Source organism: Leptodactylus fuscus, chromosome 3 (genome assembly GCF_031893055.1).
Source record: "Leptodactylus fuscus isolate aLepFus1 chromosome 3, aLepFus1.hap2, whole genome shotgun sequence".
Taxonomy (NCBI): domain Eukaryota; kingdom Metazoa; phylum Chordata; class Amphibia; order Anura; family Leptodactylidae; genus Leptodactylus; species Leptodactylus fuscus.
Window position 1 is genome coordinate 34,125,299 of NC_134267.1, and position 23,040 is coordinate 34,148,338.

At 40.3% G+C, this 23,040-nt stretch overlaps 1 protein-coding gene across 1 annotated transcript in view; it reads left to right on the forward strand.

Moving 5' to 3' along the window:
• The window catches only part of PCSK2 (proprotein convertase subtilisin/kexin type 2), a 123,983-nt gene that overhangs the window by 68,810 nt on the left and 32,133 nt on the right, over positions 1–23,040 (forward strand). Inside the window, exons 4-5 of the mRNA XM_075267381.1 lie at positions 1,612–1,720; positions 4,233–4,270. Of these exons, the coding sequence (XP_075123482.1) occupies positions 1,612–1,720; positions 4,233–4,270 (147 nt within the window). The remainder of the gene's footprint in view (positions 1–1,611; positions 1,721–4,232; positions 4,271–23,040) is intronic.

Consider the following 23,040-nt stretch of genomic DNA (forward strand, 5'->3'; position numbering starts at 1 on the left):
TATTCACATATCTGTATTTTTAAACACAATTTGTCCATTATTGTCAGCCACTAAATGACCACAGTTGTGTGAATATAGCCTAAAGATAGATTGTCAATAATTCAGTCCTAGAAAACCCCTTTAATATTGGAGATCATTTTACCTAATAATAAATCTATTAGTCAAGGATTTAGGGGTTTTTGGAAGTTTCTTAAGCTGTAATATTTGTATAGAGTGTTTTTTTTTTGGGCTTTTTGTTGCATTTCTTATATTTATTTCCATTCAACCTTTTACATCTTTAAGTTACCCAGCTTCCAAAATTTTATACAAATACATCTACAGTAGTGCTAAATCCTCGCTGTTCCCTTGTGTACATTTTGTTTGGCTTTATTTTATTTACTGCTCCTTGTATCACTGTTATGTACATGCAGTGAATCTGTGGACAAACTACATTTCCCACGATTCATCTGCCTGCTTTCACTCTGTGTACTCCTACTTTCTCCACTTTCCCCTGGTATGAAATGAGAGGTAATAAATCTCTCCCAAATATAAAGTCATATGATGCTGTGATGTTTAGTTTGCAGGCTCACTCCTCCCCCTGTAGTCAGCAAACACAGAGAGTGATAGCTGATCGCAGGCAGATGTATTATGGGAAATGTAGTTTGTCCATAGATTCAAGGTATGTAATAACAGTGATACAAGGGGCAGCAAGTAAAATAAAGACAAGGGAACAGTTAGAATTTAGCTATGCTGTTGATGTATTAGCAGATAACTTTAGAAAGTTGGATAATCCCTTCAAAGCAGAGGCCACACATTGCTTAAAAGCTACATTTTTATTGCACATTTTGCTGCTGCATTTTGAGCCAAAATTTTTTTGAAAAATGGAGACATATAAGTGCTTCCTTTATGTTCTCCATTCCATTTAAAGCCTTTTGTGGTCTTGGCTCAAAAATAAACCTAAAACAAAAACCGCAGCTTTTCTGCAATGTGAAGGGATTTTCCTGGATTGATACCTATTAGAGACGAGCAATTATTTGAACACCATGGAGAGAGAAAAATTCCATAAAAAAGACTATACCTTGTTAGCTTACACTGAGTTCACACCAGCGCCCGATCTCCATTTTCAGGTTTGTTGGCAGAAGACAGAAACCTGTCAGACGGTGTCCGGCCATGAGCACATGTTAGTGTGTTGTGCTCTCCGCAGCGAAACCGTTTTTTTTTTTTAACTGGACACAATGTCCTGCATGTCTGACTTTGTGTCTGGTAAAAAAAAAAAAAACGGTTTTGCCGTGGAGAGCACAAAACGCTCACGGGCGCTCACGGCCGGACACTTTCCAACCCCATTCAAATGACTGCAGGTTTCCGTCTCCTGTCCAGTTTCGGGCAGGAATCGGAAACCTGCAAAACGGAGACCGGAGCGCACATGTGAACGAGCCCTTAGCTTGTTGTGTTTTCCTGGTTGCCACACTTTGGTTTTAAAAAATATTCAAACAAAAAAAAAAAAAAAAAAAGGAGGAAAACATTTTTCTGGTGTGAATGTTGCCTTGAGGATAATCCAATATATTATGCTGGGATTTGTATCATGCCTAAACCAATGTTTTCTAGTGAAATGTTGTCATTGCTTTTTATTAGATCAACACAGGTCAAGCAGATGGGACTCCAGGCCTTGATCTAAATGTAGCAGAAGCGTGGGAGCTGGGGTATACGGGGAAAGGGGTCACCATCGCAATTATGGATGATGGTAAGTACCAGACTTAAGTGGAAATTTGGAGATTTATTATAAACCACTTCCTGATACATCTTTACATTTTATATTAGAGTCTATGTATGTTATAATATAGATCCATTCATCTATCATCTATACATGGTATGTTATCTTTTATATAGGCCAGGGACTTAAATATAGCCTAAAAAACATCAGTCGGTTGGATTTTCAATAACTGCAGAGCTTTGTAAATACGGAGAGCCTCGTATGGTACAATATACAGGCAAACAATCCATGAATATACCCGCAGACATCCAAAGTGTTCCTGTAGCCAAGTAGAGTGCCTCAACCAGCGTTTTGCTCCTATTGTCTAGTTAACGTTCTGGAGAATATATTCTTGAGGCCATAGTGACTGCAGCAATACTTAGGATGTATAGGGGTATGGAGTGTTTTTTTTTCCCCCTCAAATACCATGTAAAGGATCAGGATTATGTGTGTGATGTCTTTCAAATAGATCTTTCTGTGTACTGAGATATGGTGAGCGCTATGTGTTATAGTTTCCATATAGTTATAAGTTATAGTTTCCATGATCCCGCTCCTTTTTGACTGTACTATAAATCTCATTCCTTTTTGACTCTTTGACATGCTATGACTTTTTATCACCTTTGGTATATCTGGATTGCTTTAGTATCTTTAGTTCGTTACATTGTATCCAGTTTTTGTTTTACCATGTTATGATGTGGTAAATTATACTATTATTTTTGATGCTTTTTATTTGGTGCTACTTTTGTAATAAATTGATATTTTTGATGGGCATTTCTACTCTTTTAGTATTGATGTGGTCCTTTAAATTCCCAGTCCTCACTTTATTTTTGTACTGTACTGTAGTTTTCAGACTACTCTATTCACACCCTTTTCTTCATGGCTGATCTATTCAGGCTCACAGGAGTGACAAATGGCAATGGGTACCTGTGCATTCTGCTATGGTTTAGATGCAAGGCCTCACAAAAGCAATAGTGGAAGATCAACTGATAATTGAGAGCAGTAGAGGCAGCTATCTAAAGCTAGCACCCTTCTGCAAGTCCCAGATGCCTTCACCAGAGCCCGTTGCAAGGCAGGTTGGGCTTGTGCTCGATCTGGCAATCTGAATTGTCACCAATAATAAATTCACTGATGCAGAAACCAGAACAAAATCCACTAAAGCTTACTCAGCAGAGTTAAGTCAAGAGTAGTCTTACAGGAACAGCTTAGAATGAGGAGAGAATGTCAAAGGCAAAATCAGGGGACAGAAAACCCAAAAACAAAAGCAGGCATGTCACAAGCAGAATCAAAAGGCAAATAGGGTATCTAGGGAGCAAGCCAAAGGTCAAAAAGCAAACAGGTAGACAAACAATATGGAGAGCTAAACTAAGGAGTACAACCAAATTAGATGGCGCCTGCGTCAGGAAGGCAGGTCTTATATAAGCCTCCTCATCTGCTAGTTGGACCAACCCTGGAGACTTCAAAAACTGAAAAAGCAGTGGAGTGGAGACAAGAATAGTCATACAGGAACAGGTCAGAATCGAGAGAGAACATCAGAGGAAAAATCAGGAGACAAAAAACACAATAAGTGGGCATGTCACAGGCAGAATAAAAAGGCAAATAGGGTATCTAGGGAGCAAGCCAAAGGTCAAAAAGCACACAGGTACACAAACAATATGGAGAGCCAAACTAAGGAGTACAACCAAATTAGTTGGCACCTGTGTCAGGAAGGCAGATCTTATATAAGACTACTCAGCTTCTAATTGGACCAACAAAGGAAACTTTTGAAACTACAAAAGCTTCCCAGGTGAACACGGTAATGTTAAAGGAACTTCGGAAGAGACCCGTTGAGCAGAAAGCCCGGAACACACTGGAAGGACACCGGAATATAAGGTGAGTATTCATTTTTTTTTTTTTTTTTTACTGATTAAAAAGTTGAAGGGGTTGTCCATTTTTGCTTGGACAACCCCTTTAAATGTCAAGTTAAATTTAGCTACATCATGTAAGTTTGCTGACTGTGTGCCTACAGACCTATACTACGCCTATGGTAGAGTACGTACATATAAAAGGAGAAGACTAGATGGTGCTCATTCCCTTCTGTCATGTTTTCCAAAATACTATGTTTCTATATAAAAGGAAGTAAAAAATAAAAGCATATATTTGAGTGTATTAATGTATTACTTGACCGACATCAATATTATTAGGGTATTTTTGAAGATATTTATATCTGTACAAAAACAAGAGTGAATTGGCGAGGCTTTTACAGTACTTCAGTTATCAATTTTGCTTCCATTTAGAACTTCCACTAAAACAATCCAATTTCTTGCCGTTTTAAGGGCATGACTCATGTCATCTTCTTGTCATTTCTATCCTGATAAATGTCTGTGTTCTGCATAAATTGTGCACATAAACTGTCAGGTGGAAGCCATTCTAGTTAATCCTCCCAAGTCTCTTTCATTTGTCCTCATTTATCTCTAGAATTCATGTGTTTTTTCCGACTTGTTTAATAAATGTCTTTTGATTTCAGGAATAGATTACCTTCACCCAGATCTTGCCTCAAATTATGTGAGTATAATATAGTTCATTATAACATTTAAAGGCTTCTGTAGATGACACGTCCATTCCTTATCAAAGAGACTGCGGCAACCATGTTAGGAGTTGAACTACTGATCTTTTGTTAACTGCCTTTATAAATTGCCATTGTAATAGAGATGGTAGCATATAAATGAGGCCGGGGGACACTTACCTAGCAACTGACTCTATTTAACATGGGCAATGCAGAAAAAGTCATGTAATAGTACAGTAAAACAAAGTGATGTGATTATAGATAAGACTTTGCGAACCATAACTCTTCATGTATGGTGCCCCCTGTAGGGCACTGCATCATAGAGACATTGTTCTCGATAATAGGAAATCTAGTAAAGCATGCTAACACGTTTTTTTCTATTGGAGGCTTATGAGGGTACATTAGGATCCTATTGACTGCCATGGATAAATAGGGGGGGATTTGTCATTTTGCTTAGCCTGGATTCACAATAGGGTTGGAGTCTACATAAGGATCTGCTTAAAATCGGTGGAGAGAAAAGTCCCACAAGGAGGATTTAGTATAAAATTGGCAAAATCAGGCAGAAACCTGGCGGACCCCATTGTAGTCTATGGGATCTTCAGGTTTTTGCTTGTAACTGCTTTTTAAGTGCACAGGGTTTCCGTCTCTTGCGCCCCCATTTGGACTCGAAGGACGGAAACTGGAAAGCTAGTGTGAATCAAACGTCATTTATTTCAGCAGAGCTAGATCAAGGTAACTGAAGACCATTAAATCTAGTCATGCACTCTAGATAGCTGTTTGCTTCATACTGGTTTGGCTTGATATCTATTACTCTCAAACTTCCCATACACATCCATGATTGGTTTTACAGTGAGTGTAAGTGTTCTCAGTTGGTTGAGAGGCCTCCTCTGTCTCCAGCTCATCTCCCATGAAATCCAACATAGTCAATCCAACTTTCTCTGACATTGGATGCCAGTGGAGAATTGGGACACAGTAGATGGTCGGCTAGTCCAGCTGAAATCATATGGTTCAAATGTTTGTCTAATATGTATGAACACCTTCAGGCAAAAGAATGTATAGAAGGACCTTCTTCAGTGTGGATATCTAAGACTTAAAGGGGCTCTATCAGCAAAATCATGCTGCTAGAGCCCCACATATGCGTGAATAGAAAAGGCTATTCAGGCACCGGTAAAGTTATATTAAACTACCCCCCCCCCCCCCCGTTTTAAAATAATAACCTAAAAAAGAATGTGATCTACTTACCGAATGTGCACGCTGGGCAGGCATTCTGGGTGTGTCTTCATCTTCTTCCCCACCTCTTCTTCCTCCGATGTCTTCGGGTCCCGTCCGTGCTCGCGGACACTGATAAAAAAAAATAGCTTGGGTGCATGCGCAGTAGCACACGGATTCTACTACGGCTACTGCGCATGCGCCCAGGCCGTTTTTTTTAATCAGTGTCCGCGAGCGAGCGCCTTAGGAGGACGGGACCAGAGGACATTGGAGGAAGAAGAGGTGGGGAAGAAGATGAAGACAAACCCTGAAAGCCCGCCCAGCGTGCACGATCCGTAAGTAGAGCACATTCTTTTTTAGGTTATTATTTTAAAACGGGGGGGGGGGGGGTAGTTTAATATAACTTTACCGGTGCCTGAATAGCCTTTTTAAAAGCTATTCACGCATATGTGGGGCTCTAGCAGCATGATTTTGCTGATAGAGCCCCTTTAAAGGAATTGGTCAGAGACTTTAATATACTTCCTCTGTGCATTCGTTGAATCTGGACTTGGGCTGGTTCCAACCCCGTGTTCGAAGCCAGTCCCTGTCCTCTGGTTTGTTCTTTCCTCTCGCTCCTCTCAAGTTTTCACAAGTAGAGATTTGTTGGGGCTGGATTTACTATAGTTTTACAGTGTTATTGGACAGGTAAATACCTTTGCAAAAGTAGGGGGTGTAGAGATTCAGGGCTGACAGCTGGTTTCAATCACGTGGCCAGGGGTTGGAACCAACCCATCACCCTTAATTTTAGCTTGAATGAATGCACAAAAGAAGTAAGTTAAAAAAATTCCTTTAACCTAAACAAAAACTCAAACCAGAAATAGAAACAAAATTGATCATGTTAGATTTTGCAGAAAAAGTTTTGCTTCAACAGGAAGACCAACAGAAAAATTCTATAGTATTGCAGATGATGTCCTTTTCTTTAGCAATCACATGTTACTGCTAGTCCTTCTAGTAAGCAGTGTAACAAAATTTGGCATCTGAATTGAGTGAGCTTCTTGAACGTTGGTAGAAACTGGGTGGTTGAGGTCACAAGGTGGTGTAAACCAAAGCTACAGTATGACAGCCCTGGCTATGACTCAAAAAGTGGTCCATGCACCAACTCAAAATGTAGGTGAATATATATAAAAGGTAAATACGATAGAGGGAATTTATCAAGGCATTTGTGGCAGTTTTGTGGTGAAAAAAATGCTAACTTTTCAATAAACCACTTGCCACTTTTTGCAAACTTGGCAAGGAAAATGGATGGAGATCTAAATAAAGTATGGATTATGGATGGCTCAAAAACACCATTCATAATATATAGAGATGAGCGAGTAGTACTCGATCGAGTAGGTATTCGATCGAATACTACGGTATTCGAAATACTCGTACTCGATCGAGTACCACTCGCTGTTCAAATGTAAAAGTTTGATGCAGAACCAGCATTGATTGGCCGAATGCTATACAGTCGGCCAATCAACGCTGGTTCTTCTCCTACCTTTAGAAGTCTTCTCCGTGCAGCTTCCCTGCGGCGTCTTCCGGCTCTTCATTCACTCTGCCAGGCATCGGGCCTGGGCAGAGCTGAAACAGCTGGTTGTAGTGCCCGCACTACAAGCGAACATACGCAGTCGGCTCTGCCCAGGCCCGATGCCTGGCAGAGTGAATGAAGAGCCGGAAGACGCCGTGGGGACGCTGCGCGGAGAAGACTTCTCGGAGGATCCAGCCCGACCCTCACTCGTGGACTTGGTGAGTATAATTTCATCAAACGTTGCCTACCCCTGAAACAAGCATTTTCCCCCCATAGACTATAATAGGGTTCGATATTCGATTCGAGTAGTCGAATATTGAGGGGCTACTCAAAACGAATATCGAACCTCGAACATTTACTGTTCACGCATCTCTAGTAATATAGTCTTAACTTTTTTCCTAATCTTCTGCCAATGTCAAAAAAGGTTCAGTGAAGACACAATTTACAGCTATCAAAGATCTAAATAAAAAAAGTCAGAAAACGCATAAATTATTACCGTTCTGCTCTCTACAAATTGTGAATGAATGAATGAATGGAAGAATGAATGTTCTGCATATAGTAGATTGCGCAATATTGTTGGAACGGAATTACAATGTAGATTTTTTTAAGCCCATAAGCTGAAAGCATATAACTTCTCGAAGTTGTGCCTTTGTCCATCTTTCCTTGAGCACATAACAATGTGTAGTAGCTAAGCACATGTGAATTAGACAACAATGGCTCTAATTTTAGAAACGTTGCGATTTTCATTAGTTACTTCCACAGCAGATGCGCTGTGGGCATCGTATTGTGAAACTATTGTCACTTATGATTAAGCTATTCAAGCGACTTGCACCGAAGCTCCACTAAACCAAATTGAATGTGAAGTGCAAAGATTTGATGTGTTCGAGTTCTATTATTTATTAAAACCAAGTGGTTACTACATAGGAAAACCATTATTATGCTTAGCAAAAGAGCCGCATAATTTTAGAGACTTGCAAGCCGTCACCGTCCCCATAATGATAGGAATAAACCTCAAATAAATCGAGTCCTTTCCGAGTTTTCTCCAAGATCTTGTGTTTATGTCATCCATCTCACATGGTGTATAGTTTTCACAGCTAAAATGTCAAGGCTATGTAAATTCTGTAAGATATCGCCTTCTGAGAATAACTTTCCTCTCCTTATTCACATTTATTGCTGAGCATTCGATGGACATTAATAGCATGAATAATGCTCGTCTTATGAAACCGCTAATAAAATCTTCAAGCTAGGGAATAAATATCACTATGCCTTCGCCAATTTATTTCTCTAAAGAATAATATATGCGACTATTGGCAGGAATTTGTTAACTTTACCATGCTGGTTCTCTGGCACAAAATTGGCTCATTTTTGATTGATGGCTGTTTGTGCCAAAAAATTCCCCGAAAATTTGCCACTTTGTACATTTTCTGTAGTATTTGCCTTTTTTTTTTAATATACATCACATCATTGTTCATTGAAAACACCATCACAGTTTTCAGTTCCATACAGAAGCACATAAAACAAGGAACGATACATTACTGAGTGCAATGCAAATACAAGTCAAGTCCAATCTAACAAACCTGCAACACAGATATAACAGCACACCCCCAGACCTAGTATATTATTACAAGACATGGTATATGTTCAGAAGAAGCAACACAATGCATTTAGATAATGATGAATGCCATTGATGCTGAAACATCTGAGACCCGTGTTTATAGGGCCAGGGCAGAATATACAGTGTTAAGAAATACCCAAAAAGGAAATCCACCCCCGATATAAATAAAGACCTCTTAATATCCCAGTTGGAATGGCATGGGTATCCAACTATGCTTGACTTGACTGTTCCATTGTAGAGTGTGGTGCCTAACCTAGCCTCCCCAACTCACTCGACCTTTTACCCCTGACTGACTACAAAACCCCACCATACCATAAAATAAGAACACAGAGACTTCTTGTTGTACAATTTTGGCCACCACAGCCAGTTTATTTACAAACACGTTAATCATGAACAACTGTATAAAAACAACCCCAGTATAAATACCCAACCTGATCAGAGGTCTTAGGAGCTACGGAAAAGGGAATGGCCTGGTGCCCACCATTAGCTCTAGCCAAGTTCCAACTCTTTTTACCACCAGCCTGGCTAAACCGTTAAAGGGACTCCACCTCGTGAGAGACTCACCATGCGCCAAACCACTCACCTCCATAAGCAGACCAATTTTACAAGGGAAAATCCACCACAGTGCTTCTGCCACCACCGAATGTAAACAACTCCCCTGCCCGCCGAGGCCACCGTGACGTCTTTCATAACCAAGACACTGAACGTAGATCCCAGTCCTTTACAACTCGCTCAAGGCCAGCACCTATAAGGAAAAGAATATCAAAAAACAAGGGAGGGAGAGACCGATCAGGCTGATGGCCAGGCACCAAATGAAGCTCCGGCCTAACCGCCTGAAGCTTTGCTAAGCTCCATCCCCAAACTTCTGACACTCGCTTCAGGAGACGTCACTCCTGTCTCCTGTGGGAGACAGGAGTGACGTCATCCTGATAGGCAAGCATCCTTCTGCCAACCCCTGCGCACTTGCTACAAGGGGGACAATCATGTCTGTCCTCCACAACGGGGGCACTGTCCCCCGCTCTGGACATTGCTTTCTCATTTTTGTGAAAAGTGGGTGGAACAAGGTAAGGAACTTACCTTGGTACAGGTGACCTGTGGGGATCCTAAGGATAGTCCATCAATATTGGAGACCAGATAACCCCTTTAAGACTTGGAAATATTTCAAATTAGAGGACCCTAATTCTATTAGAGAGTTAATATATATACCATAAATATGTGTTAGGATTGGGTCCCGCAGGGTTCTCTCTCAGTGCACTGCGCCACCTGTGGGTCAATCTAACTCTGGCCCTCGCCATCGTGCAGTGAAGTGTCTGGAATCTAAGTCCAGCTTTCGGCCTACTGAGCATGCTCAGACATTTTGGAGCCGCTCAGAGGCTAAGTCCTGTTTTGCCCATACTGAGCATGATCGGTGACATCATGGCCCCCGCCCTGTTGGGCGGGGACTAGCCTTTATATGGTGTGAGCCAACGCCCGCCCGGTGCTCACACTTTTACTAAGTACCTTAAGACAGGAGGTTAGGGCCAGGTTCCAATTAATGGTAGGAGCAGTCCTAGGGATCTAGGTAGGATTCCTTGGCTCTGCCAGTGGGAATCAGTAGCCTATTTAACTGTCTACTCACATTGTAGCTCCTAGCTGTTGTAGGAGCATGTTTTGTTGCTGATCTGGGATGAAGGTTAACCCTTGGCAGCCTTGCTGTTTCAGCTGTACTTGCACCTGTCCAGTGAGGTTAACTGGCAGGGTGTTGTTGCATCTTGTTTACATTGTGTACCGCGCCACATGACTGCAAGTGCAGTTTAACTGTGCAGTTTAACTGGTAGCCCACTGTCCAGACTTACAGCCACCCATCTGGGCCTGTGGACCTCGCTGCAGTGTCTGCAGACTAGCGGTTCTGTAGTTAAAGTTTATTTTTTTGTATATATACACAGAACCATAATAATATGTCACTGGGGAAAAGTAAAGAAGAAGCATCAGACAGTAAAACTATCAGGCCATAGACATGTAAAATCACACAGAACACGTATAAAAAAAAATGTAATGGAAAAAACACCACCAAAAATTTCAAATCATATGTCCCAACATGTAAACATATATAGTCCATCGGGAACAATGAAGCAAGCTCATGTGCCAAAATACATGAAAAGAGATAACCGCGCCAAATAACGATACAGGTAACTGGCTCATAACGAATGACAGGCATACTTATAGGACTTGCAACTCCTGAAGATATCGGTGGCTGTGAGGGACAGTAAACATATTGCAGATGCAAATTGATGTGTAACCATTCTGATATGGTTGTGTCCTTATGGCATCTGACCTGGTGGGTGATCAGGAGATGCTAAACATATCTTTTAGGAATTTTTGATTATATATATGTTTTAAGTACAATATCCTGCAATTGTCACACTAGCCACTAAGCCTAATAACACACTTGCCAATTCTGTAGGGGTTTCCATTGCAACAGTCACTTCGTTTACATCATATACAAGACAGATAGCATAACAATAGAAGATCACACCTCTATAGGTAACACCCTTAGTGACCCCTCATTGCATCCTTTACTGACAATAGATGATGTCAGAGCTTATATACCTCTAGACCAGGGGTAGGGAACGTACGGCTCTCCAGCTGTTGCAAAACTACAACTCCCAGCATGCATACTTGCTCTGTTGTTCTTGGAACTCCCATGGAAGTGAATGGAGCATGCTGGGAGTTGTAGTTTCACAGCAGCTGGAGAGCCGAAGGTTCCCTACCCCTGCTCTAGACTCTAAAGTATTGTTGCCTATGGCCGTGACTGTGCTGTAAATGCTGTTATCAAAACAGCGGAGAAGCTCAGGAAATACATTCCTTTAATGTTGGTAAAAAGAACCTTTATCCAATTTTTTTCTCTAGCCTCCACCATTCCTGAGCAATCAGTGCAGCTAGTTTTGGTGCCTGATCTGCTACTTATGCTGTGTACTGTCATGTGGGAGGAGCAGGTAGGGGTGTGTGATTCAGATCTCCAATCAGAGCCAGCCAGTTTCAGAGTCATATCCCTTTCCTTCTCCTTCCCAACAGCATCCACATGACGGTATAGAGCCGTGATGGCAAACCTATGGTACGGGTGCCAGAGGTGACACTCAGAGCCCTCTCTGTGGGTACCCATCTGTGGAAAAAGATTATACTGTCTGAAGGGGTCACTGTGGAGCAAATTGTACTGTGTGGGGGGTCACAGTGATGCAGATTGTACTGTGTGGGGGCCCCTTCACTATTTATATCACACAGTATCTGTTTTATAGCAGACATGATATCAGTACAGGCTGTAATAAATCAAATCAAATCAAAAAAGCTTTATTGGCACGTCCGAATAGATATTTGGCATTGCCAAAGCTAGTAAAGTGTGTGTGTGTGTGGGGGGAGTTGGATTCGGGTGGGTGAGTGGTGGGTATGGGGGGGTGGGGTGGGTGGTTTGGGTTATAGCAGTCCATGGAGTCTCGTCTTCCTCTTAGTTGGTGACTGCTATATGGGGAGGTGGGGTGGGGCCGGGGCGGTTGGTTTGGGGTATAACAGTCCGTGGAGTCTCATCTTCCTCTTGGTTGGTGACCGCTATATGGGGAGGTGGGGGTGGGGCGGGGCGGGTGTATTGGGATAAATACAACAGTCCATGGAGTCTCATCTTCCTCTTGTTTGGTGACAGCTGGACACGTATTGGGCAGCGATCTACACAGTGGCCTGTGGAATAACATTGCACGGTCACTATAAAACATATCCTGCGTGATGTAAATAGTGAACATTAATTGTTCAAAATGATGCCAAATGCAAACTATTACGTTTCAGTACAAAGTTGTTTGTATAATTGAAATCTCAGTAAAGCCCCATTCACACAACCATATTGTGTATCTGCAAAGTATGGGGGCATTCACACGGGGTAACACGGCACTAATTCTTGCACGGTAACTCATGTAAGAATCAGTGGTGCAAAACAGAATCCCTTTGACTTCAATAGGTTCCGTTTAACGCGTGTTACACATTCAAATCAATGGGTTAAAAAGCCACCCATTGATTTCAATGTTTTGCGCGTTGTAATAATTTAGTGGGTTTTTGAGTTGCAGTTTGGGCATTCGGTCTCTAAAAGGTTCGCCATTACTAATATAGAGCCTAGATAATATTTCAGACACCACGTGTCAAGTTAAACTTTGCTAAAACCATAGATAACTAGATAAATATATATATTTTTTTTAATTAAGGTGGAATTCAGAGCAGTAATGTGTAGCGACCCTTTATGGGTTTGGGTGGAAGCTTCAGGTTCAGGATACATAATCCCATAAAAGCAAATACCGTATATACTCGAGTATAAGCCGACCCGAATATAAGCCGAGGCCAATAATTTTACCACAAAAAACTGGGAAAACTTATTGACTCAAGTATAAGCCGAGGGGGGGAAATGCAGCAGCTACTGGAGAATTTCAAAAATTAAAATGGTCGGAGTTTTTGGCTGCAGTAGTTGCTGAGTGCTGGGGAAGGGGAGAGGGTGTTTTGGTTGTCTGTCTGCCCCTTCCCTGAGCTTGAGGACTGAGTTTTTTCTTCCCTCACTTGGAATTCAGCCTGGCTGACTATAGGGTATCTGCAGTGCTCCTATTAACCCCTTCCCGACGGTACAGGAGCACTGCAGATCCCCTATATTCAGTAGACCGGGCACTCTCAAACACAGGGATACCTAATGTGTATGTGTTTCACAGTCATTTTCTACTTTTGTATGTATTCTAGGGAAAGGAGTGATTTAAAACTTTTATTTTTTATTTTTTTTTTGCACTATTTTATGGGAGATTCTATACATTAATATTGTGGCTGGTCATAGACCCCCTCCTCCTAAAAAAAAAAATAAAAAAATAAAAAGTTTTGCTGACTCAAGTATAAGCCAAGGGGGGCTTTTTCAGCCCAAAAACTGGGCTGAAAAATTTGGCTTATACTCGAGTATATACGGTAGGCAATACTCCAAAAGCTTCAGGTAATAACATGGATTGATTTATTTCTCAGCTTCTAGGATCGGCTCCAGTATGTGTGCTCCTGTACAGACATGCACACGACATAGATGTAATATTATATACATGGCAGATATAGACAATTCACAGTGCTTTCATACATCAGACATTTGAACTAATACTTGTATCACCATTATGTCTCTATTAAAGGTGAGTACAGGAGACTTCCCTGGCATGACTTTCTTCTTACATGTAAATTGCTTTTCTAAGAGGATCTACAGAAAGCCGGAAGGTGAATTCAGAGAGGTGTATTTTTCACGTTTTTCAATTTAACAAGAAAATGGCATTTATGGGAAAACAGCACTTGTGCTTCCATCTGCTCAATACAATGTATTTCCCAGGACTGATAATGGCAAGGATTTTGCGTGTGTATAATCTGCTTTTAGGCAACGCTTCTTTTGAATGTCAAAGTGGAGTGTCACGTTTATTGTGATAAATAATGTTACTCGGAACCTAAAGATCATTGCTTTTCCCTAGGATAGAAAATGCCTATAAATGGATTAAATGGAAGTTTCATTGCTTTTGTATGCCGATATAATGATTATTGACACCCTGTGTGTCTATATACATACAATATATAGCAGTAGGAAATGAAGACTAGCGTTCTGTAAATCAGGCTCAATTCTGATTCTGTTTCCATCCCCGAATCTGCTTTAAAGAGGACCTTTCACCTCCTGGAGCACATGCGGTTTTATATACCGCTAGAAAGCCAACAGTGCGCTGAATTCAGCGCATTATCGGCGTTCATGTTCTGAGCCCCCGGTGAAGACCCAATGGTTCCGCTATCGTAGCTCTTCACTGTCAGAAGGGCGTTCTGACAGTCAGTCAGGAGCGCCCTTCCAAACAGTAGCATCTATAGCGCTGTACTGTGAGAGCGGGGAGGAACGCCTCACTCCCCTCCTGATAGTACTCGTTCATAGATGAGTACTGGGGGGTTGTTCCTCACCGCTCAGTGTCATTGCTGGGTGGTAAGCAACTGTGCAATAGATGCTACTGTGAGGAAGGGCGTTCCTGACTGACTGTGAGGAACGCCCTTCTGACAGTGAAGAGCTACGGTACTGGCACCGATAGCTCTTCACCTGGGGGCACAAAATGTGCAAGCCGATTGAATTCAGCGCATTGTCGGCTTTCTAGTGGTGTATTACACCGTATGTGCCCCAGGAGGTGAAATGTCCTCTTTAAGCAGGAATTTTCCCTTCGCATTTTTCGAGTGGAAACTAGGGTTGAGCGATCGGGATCGGAAAAGATCGGATTTCGATCGGCGATCGAGTAAATTTCACAATCGCGATCGGAATTCCGACCCGCTCTTTTCCAGCGGGATCGAGATCGGAGGTTTTCTCAAGATCGGCTCAACCAAAAAAGTGACTTTTCCCATAGAGAAGCATTGACTAGGATTGAGAATCGGGTTTGGAAAAGATCGTATTCCGATCGGCGATCGAGCAAATTTCACGATCGCGATCAGGATCAAGATCGGCTGGAAAATGATCGAAGATTGGATTTTAAAATCGATCTTGAAATCCCAAGATCGGCTCAACCCTAGTGGAAACCCATCGGACCCAATTATAGTCTATGGGTCCATGGGTTTCCTTGAGTAACCGCTTTTTTTAAGTGGGTTAGGTTACAGAAAATGACTGCACAAAAAAAAGACACCAAACCATTCCCATGTATGGCAGATTTTAGAGGGAATAGTAAGTTCCCCTGACTGGAATCCACCAAACATCAGAGGGTAGCAGTTTGCTTCCCCATCCCTACCCCCAGTTGCAAGACCACATCTACAAGGAACCTGAATAGATGGTTTTAGGATGCGCCCGACTGAGAGAATGCATGATCATGTCCTGTTGCTAAGACATGTAAATGTATGGAGATGCCCATCACTATTGGCGGTAGGTCATCCCCATCCTGGCAATTACTGAATCTTGAAGAACACCAAGAAGAAAAGTCTGGTGGAAATTCTGGAGGCATAAGATCGAGAATGATGAAAGTATAATAGGTATAGGTATAATAGGTATAGGTATAATAGGTATAATTGAGGAGGCTGTAGTTGGATGAACTCCAGATATGGCATTGCCTTTCTTTGTGTTGTGAGATATTATTTTTCAATAGCTTTTACCTTGCACAACTTTTGTAGTGGGTGGATATACTACGACGTGTAGTGATGGTCTTTAAAGGCTAATGCAATAACATTACTGTACTTGTCTGTGTAGGGATGATTCATCCTTTTGTTCATATTAGAAGATTACAGAGGAGATGCTACAATTGGTTTCATCACTTAGGTCATTGGAAAGGTCACACAAGCTTATTTACTTTGATATTCTGAAATATCTAAACTACACATAGATTCAAAGGATTAATACACTTAATAAAGCACATGCTGAATTAGCCTTGGAATATGGATTTCTGTTCATGTGGCCCCTTCATATTTCTAGAAATCATATAACCTTAAATTATTTAACCCCTTCCTGATTTTTTTTTTTTTTTTTAAATTTTTCAGTCCACAGGAGGTCTTAATGTTCGTAGGAAAAATTGTACTTCATGATGGTACGATTTACTGGGAAGCTGTAAAAAAATCAGGATGGGGTGGAATTGGAGAAAAACTGCATCTGCACAGCTTTCTTATGGGCTCTGTATTTACAGTGTTCACTGTACAACCAAAATGACATTCTCTGTGAGTCAGTACAATTCCAGGAATACCAAACTTATATATATTTTTAACATTTGCATACCTTAAATAATCAAAAACTTTGTAAGACGCCAAATTCTGACACCTGTAACTTTTTGATATTTACATATATGAAGATTCTTTTTTTTTTTTTCCAATTCTATTTTTAATGGGCAGCTTTTGTTTGTGGGGCCAGATGTGCTTTCTATTTATATAATTTTGAGGAATGTCTAATTTATTGATCACTCTTTATTAAAAATTTTATGGGAGGAAAAATAGCGCTTTTGATATATACAGTAAATATATATATATATATATATATATATATATATATATATATACCCCCAGCCTGTAATAGAAGTGCTGGTATTTTGCAATTAGCATTGTAATGTACAGTATTACATTGCTGATCAAACTCCCAGTGATTCAAGATCCTTCAAGGGTCTAGCTAAGATACATATATATATATATATATATATATATATATATATATATATATATATATATATATATATTAAATGCAATTTTTAGGTAGACTCCTTGAAGAGGACCTTTCACGGTCCGGGGCACAAGCAGTTCTATATACTGCTGGAAAGCTGACAGTGCGCTGAATTCAGCGCACTGTCGGCTTTCCCGATCTGTGCCCCGGGTAAAGCGCTATCGGTCCCGGTACCATAGCGCTTTACAGTCAGAAGGGCGTTTCTGACAGTTAGCCAGGGACACCCTTCTGCCCAGCAGCGCCTATCGCGCTATACTGTGGAGCGGGGAGGAACGCCCCCTCCCTCTGCTCACACAGCTCATCCAAATGAATATTATCAGGAGAGAAGGGGGCGTTCCTCCCCGCTCACACAGTACAGCGCGATAGGTGCTGCTGGGCAGAAGGGCGTCCCTGGCTAAGTGTCAGAAACGCCCTTCTGACTGTAAAGCGCTACGGTACCGGGACCGATAGCGCTTTACCCGGGGCACAGATCGGGAAAGCCGACAGTGCGCTGAATTCAGCGCACTGTCAGCTTTCCAGCAGTATATACAGTAGAACTGCCTGTGCCCAAATCGGTGAAAGGTCCTCTTTAAGGATCTTTAATCTCTGGGAGTTTGATCACTAATGCAATACATTACAATGCTAATTGAAAAATGCTAAAATACCATTACTTCTATTACAGGCTGCATAGTGTAGTCTGTATGAGAATGCATACAATGATAAAGCTGGGAGCCTTCCATAGGCTCATGACTATCATAGTGATAGAGTGCCACCCCTGGATCCCAATAATGGTCCTTTGGTCAGCTTTGACCGACTCGATGGGAGGATTAATGCCCACTGATCAGGGTCTCCCCTGTAGACCTGGCAGCTATAGTGGCCACAGCTACTGAGTGTCCACCATATTTAAACACCCAGTATCCACTGTACCATTATGAAAGATGTCGAGAATGGGTTAAAGAGGAAAATTCACCACCTCCACAAACTCCAAGTCTTTGTATAATTCAGTAATTGTGGTTTGACTGATTTTTGCACAATTGTAATTTTTTTTCTCTACCCCCCTCTGTTCCCAAGCAATCGGATCGAGAAGCAGAAAATAGCAGTTTACTCATCTGATCCCCTGCTATGTGAGCGTGCCTATAGCTCAGTAGGGCCTGCGCTGGTGACAGACTCCCTTTAATAGAGCAATATGTAATTGCAGACATTTCCAAAATTGTACATAGAGGTAAACTACTGTATAAATGTTAAGTAACAGCAATCTCATATTCAGTGCAGGCGCATTTCCTTTGAAGGGATATTTGAGAAAAAATAGAGAGATATTCTTAATCTGAAATCTTACACAGTGGTAGACTTATCCTCTCCAATGTAATAGAGCAAGGAGCACAAACCATACATGATAACCTATACTTTACCTACAATCAAATATTGATTGTGAAAGAAAAAAGGCCCGTAATGATCTCTTCACCAAGCATTTATGGGTGTGTAGCCAGATAAGACCTGAATATAGCTACAGGCTGATGAAGAAATGGAGCTATCATGTTCTCAGTAATGGAATTTTGCAATAGATAGACTATCAGGGGTATTCATCTCACTGCTATATTACCTCTCAGCTGTTGTAGCTGCCGTGAACAGTCCATCCAGCCTGACTAAAAAGATACGGCCCGCACATAATACCTTGAGAAACGGATTTTTGCTGTCTGTAGTCGGCTTATGATCAGGAGCTCGGTCTCCTTCAGTTATTCAGTGTAATTCTTAGACTATTGGAAAGTGTAGTATCCTTATTATTTGTATTATTGTATTGTGTATAAGGTGGATATTACTATTGTATGGTGTGTACGGTTGTTATTAGGTTACTATTGTATGGTGTGTAGGGTTGTTATCAGATTACTATTGTATGGTGTGTAGGGTTGTTATTAGGTTACTATTGTATGGTGTGTAGTGTTGTTATCAGATTACTATTGTATGGTGTGTAGGGTTGTTATTAGGTTACTATTGTATGGTGTGTAGGGTTGTTATCAGATTACTATTGTATGGTGTGTAGGGTTGTTATTAGGTTACTATTGTATGGTGTGTAGGGTTGTTATTAGGTTACTATTGTATGGTGTGTAGGGTTGTTATTAGGTTACTATTGTATGGTGTGTAGGGTTGTTATTAGGTTACTATTGTATGGTGTGTAGGGTTGTTATCAGATTACTATTGTATAGTGTGTAGGGTTGTTATTAGGTTACTATTGTATGGTGTGTAGGGTTGTTATTAAGTTACTATTGTATGGTGAGTAGGATTGTTATTAGGTTACTATTGTATGGTGTGTAGGGTTGTTATTAGGTTACTATTGTATGGTGTGTAGGGTTGTTATCAGATTACTATTGTATGGTGTGTAGGGTTGTTATTAGGTTACTATTGTATGGTGTGTAGGGTTGTTATTAGGTTACTATTGTATGGTGTGTAGGGTTGTTATTAGGTTAATATTGTATGGTGTGTAGGGTTGTTATTAGGTTACTATTGTATGGTGTGTAGGGTTGTTATCAGGTTACTATTGTATGGTGTGTAGGGTTGTTATTAGGTTACTATTGTATGGTGTGTAGGGTTGTTATTAGGTTACTATTGTATGGTGTGTAGGGTTGTTATCAGATTACTATTGTATGGTGTGTAGGGTTGTTATTAGGTTACTATTGTATGGTGTGTAGGGTTGTTATTAGGTTACTATTGTATGGTGAGTAGGATTGTTATTAGGTTACTATTGTATGGTGTGTAGGGTTATTAGCTTACTATTGTATGGTGTGTAGGGTTGTTATTAGGTTACTATTGTATGGTGTGTAGGGTTGTTATCAGGTTACTATTGTAGTGTGTGTAGGGTTGTTATCAGGTTACTATTGTAGTGTGTGTAGGGTTATTAGCTTACTATTGTATGGTGTGTAGGGTTGTTATTAGGTTACTAATGTATGGTGTGTAGGATTATTAGGTTACTATTTTATGGTGTGTAGGGTTGTTATTAGGTTACTATTGTATGGTGTGTAGGGTTGTTATTAGGTTACTATTGTATGGTGTGTAGGGTTGTTATTAGGTTACTATTGTATGGTATGTAGGGTTGTTATTAGGTTAATATTGTATGGTGTGTAGGGTTGTTATTAGGTTACTATTGTATGGTGTGTAGGGTTGTTATTAGGTTACTATTGTATGGTGAGTAGGATTGTTATTAGGTTACTATTGTATGGTGTGTAGGGTTGTTATTAGGTTACTATTGTATGGTGTGTAGGGTTGTTATTAGGTTACTATTGTATGGTGTGTAGGGTTGTTATTAGGTTACTATTGTATAGTGTGTGTAGGGTTATTAGCTTAATATTGTAGTGTGTGTAGGGTTATTAGCTTACTATTGTATGGTGTGTAGGGTTGTTATTAGGTTACTAATGTATGGTGTGTAGGATTATTAGGTTACTATTTTATGGTGTGTAGGGTTGTTATTAGGTTACTATTGTATGGTGTGTAGGGTTGTTATTAGGTTACTATTGTATGGTGAGTAGGATTGTTATTAGGTTACTATTGTATAGTATGTAGGGTTGTTATTAGGTTACTATTGTATAGTATGTAGGGTTGTTATTAGGTTACTATTGTATTGTGTGTAGGGTTGTTATTAGGTTACTATTGTATGGTGTGTAGGATTATTAGGTTACTATTGTATAGTATGTAGGGTTGTTATCAGGTTACTATTGTATGGTGTGTAGGGTTGTTGTTAGGTTACTATTGTTGTGATGTTATGTTTATTTTAGAAAGAGGCAAAACATTAGGGATGGTCCATTTAATTATAAAAATACTCAAAATTCTAGAAAATAGTAAATAAAACAAAAAACTGGTTTCCTATGCCATTCATAATACGACTTGTGACATGAGGCACGTCTCCATTTTTTAAGAAGCTCCAGCCTATTAATGAATCTGATATTGGAATTGATATCTATTCCAATCTGATTCAGATGCCACGTCGTGCCTCGAGACTCCTTGTTACTAGGCTTATTCATGTGAACCTAATCATTGGCGGGGAGTCGAGGGTGGAAAATGAAGAGGAATCTGAGTCAGACGTCCCCCTTCAAATTCCTCTTCATTTTCCGAATTATGAACAAGCCTTAAAAGTTATGAATAATTAATTTATCTTCAGAATTTATTGTTAGGAATTTCTAATCTGACATATCTGTTATGCAAATGTAGCATAAAAAGGTTGCAAAGCCTGAAGCAGCCCATGCACTTTATATTCCTGTTTGCCTTCTCCATCTCAACGTCACTGTATACAGTATTGTGCACTTGGCTCAACCAGTGGGCAGAGAGAATAAGCAATTATCAGACCTCTCCGTCAATACGTTATCTCTTATGGCTATGAAGGATTGGCATCTAAAAATCCAAATGGACTATGGTAGCAAACCTGAATCCTTGCTGCAGGAGAATATTCTAACTATGGTTAGGGCCCAGATCTTAAAGGATGTCGGGTGCCCACAGATCTGATATTGTAACATGGCTGCTGCTCTGTGTTATACAGCTGAAACCTGGCAGCATCGCCTGCAATCAATGTCCGCACCGATTGCTGTGCTAGACAGTCTGTAATAGAAGCAACAGTATTTTTCAATATACTGCAATTGAGGTTCAAAACTGCTAGAGGTCTAAAAATAAAATTGATTTAAAAAAATAAAATTAAATTAAAAAAGAATTAAAAATTCAAATAACCTCACTTTCCCTTGAATACTTAAGAAAGTACATAAATAAAGTGAAACACACACACACACTGGGTATCCAAAAATGCCAAGTCTACAAAATTTATACAACTATGTTTCCAGTACACTGAATGTCGTAGAGGAGAAAAAAAATCGAATTGCTGTTTCGCCTCCCATAAAAATCTGGTAAAAAAGTGATCAAAACATCATACATTCCTCAAAATGGTAAAAAATAAAAAGTACATCTGGCCCCACACACAAAAAAAGATGCCATATGTATCCCTGTGTATGGAAATACAAAAAAAAAAGCTCTAGGTGTTAGAATAGGGCAACTCCCCCAAAAAATTTTTGCAATGTTTTGGATTTCTTTTAAAAGGTTAAAATGGTTTTTTAAAAAAAACTGTAGAATTTTTGGTATTGCCGTAATCATAAATACCCAAAGGATACAAATGATATATCATTTTGGCTGTACAGTGAAAACTGTAAAAACAAAGCACGTAAAAAATGTTGCGCAATCGCAGTTTTTCTCTAATTCCACTCCATTCTGAATTTGTTTACCGATTCCCACTACATTGTATGGAATCTTACATTGTATCATTATGGCGTACAATGTCTTGCAAAAAGGAAGCTGGCTTTGTGACCAGAAAAATAATAAAGTTTTACTTTGGAAGATGTGGGGTCAAAAACGAAAAACAAAAAAATCTGCGGCAGAGAGGGGTTAAACATGTATTAAAACCCATGTAAAAAACCTTCAAATCTCTACTTTTCAACATTTTTGCACCAGAATTCTGAAATGCAAAATTTAATAAATTCCCCTTGTGTTCCTATCTTCCTAAACATCTTTCATCTGAAATCCTGAGTAGATAATGAAACCTACTTTGCTGCAGTCATACTGGTATGCTTTTGGTGACATGTATTGGCTTTGGCAAACCAATTCAGATCAAATCGGATTCAAATTTTCCAAAAGTAGGGTCAACACGGTGGCTCAGTGGTTAGCACTGTAGCCTTACAGCACTGGAGTCCTGGGTTCGAATCCCGCCAGGAACAACATCTGCAAGGAGTTTGTATGTTCTCCCCGTGTTTGTGTGGATTTCCTCCCATTCTACAAAGACATACTGATAAGAAAAAAAAATGTACATTGTGATCTCTATATGGGGCTCACAATCTACATAAAAAAATAAATAAAAAAATTCCAAAAGTTTTGGACTTAACCCAACTGTCATCCATGAAACACTATTATACTCTAGAGCAGGGGTAGGGAACGTACGGCTCTCCAGCTGTTGAAAAACTACAACTCCCAACATGCATACTTGCTCTGCTGTCTTTGGAACTCCCATGGAAGTGAATGGAGCATGCTGGGAGTTGTAGTTCCACAGCAGCTGGAGAGCCAAAGGTTCCCTACCCCTGCTCTAGAGCAAGGGTAGGTCACCTTCGGCACTCCAGCTGTTGTAAAACTACAACTCCCAGCATGCATACTTACTGTACTGTTCTTGGAACTCCCATGGAAGTGAATCGAACATGTTGGGAGTTGTAGATTCACAGCATCTGGA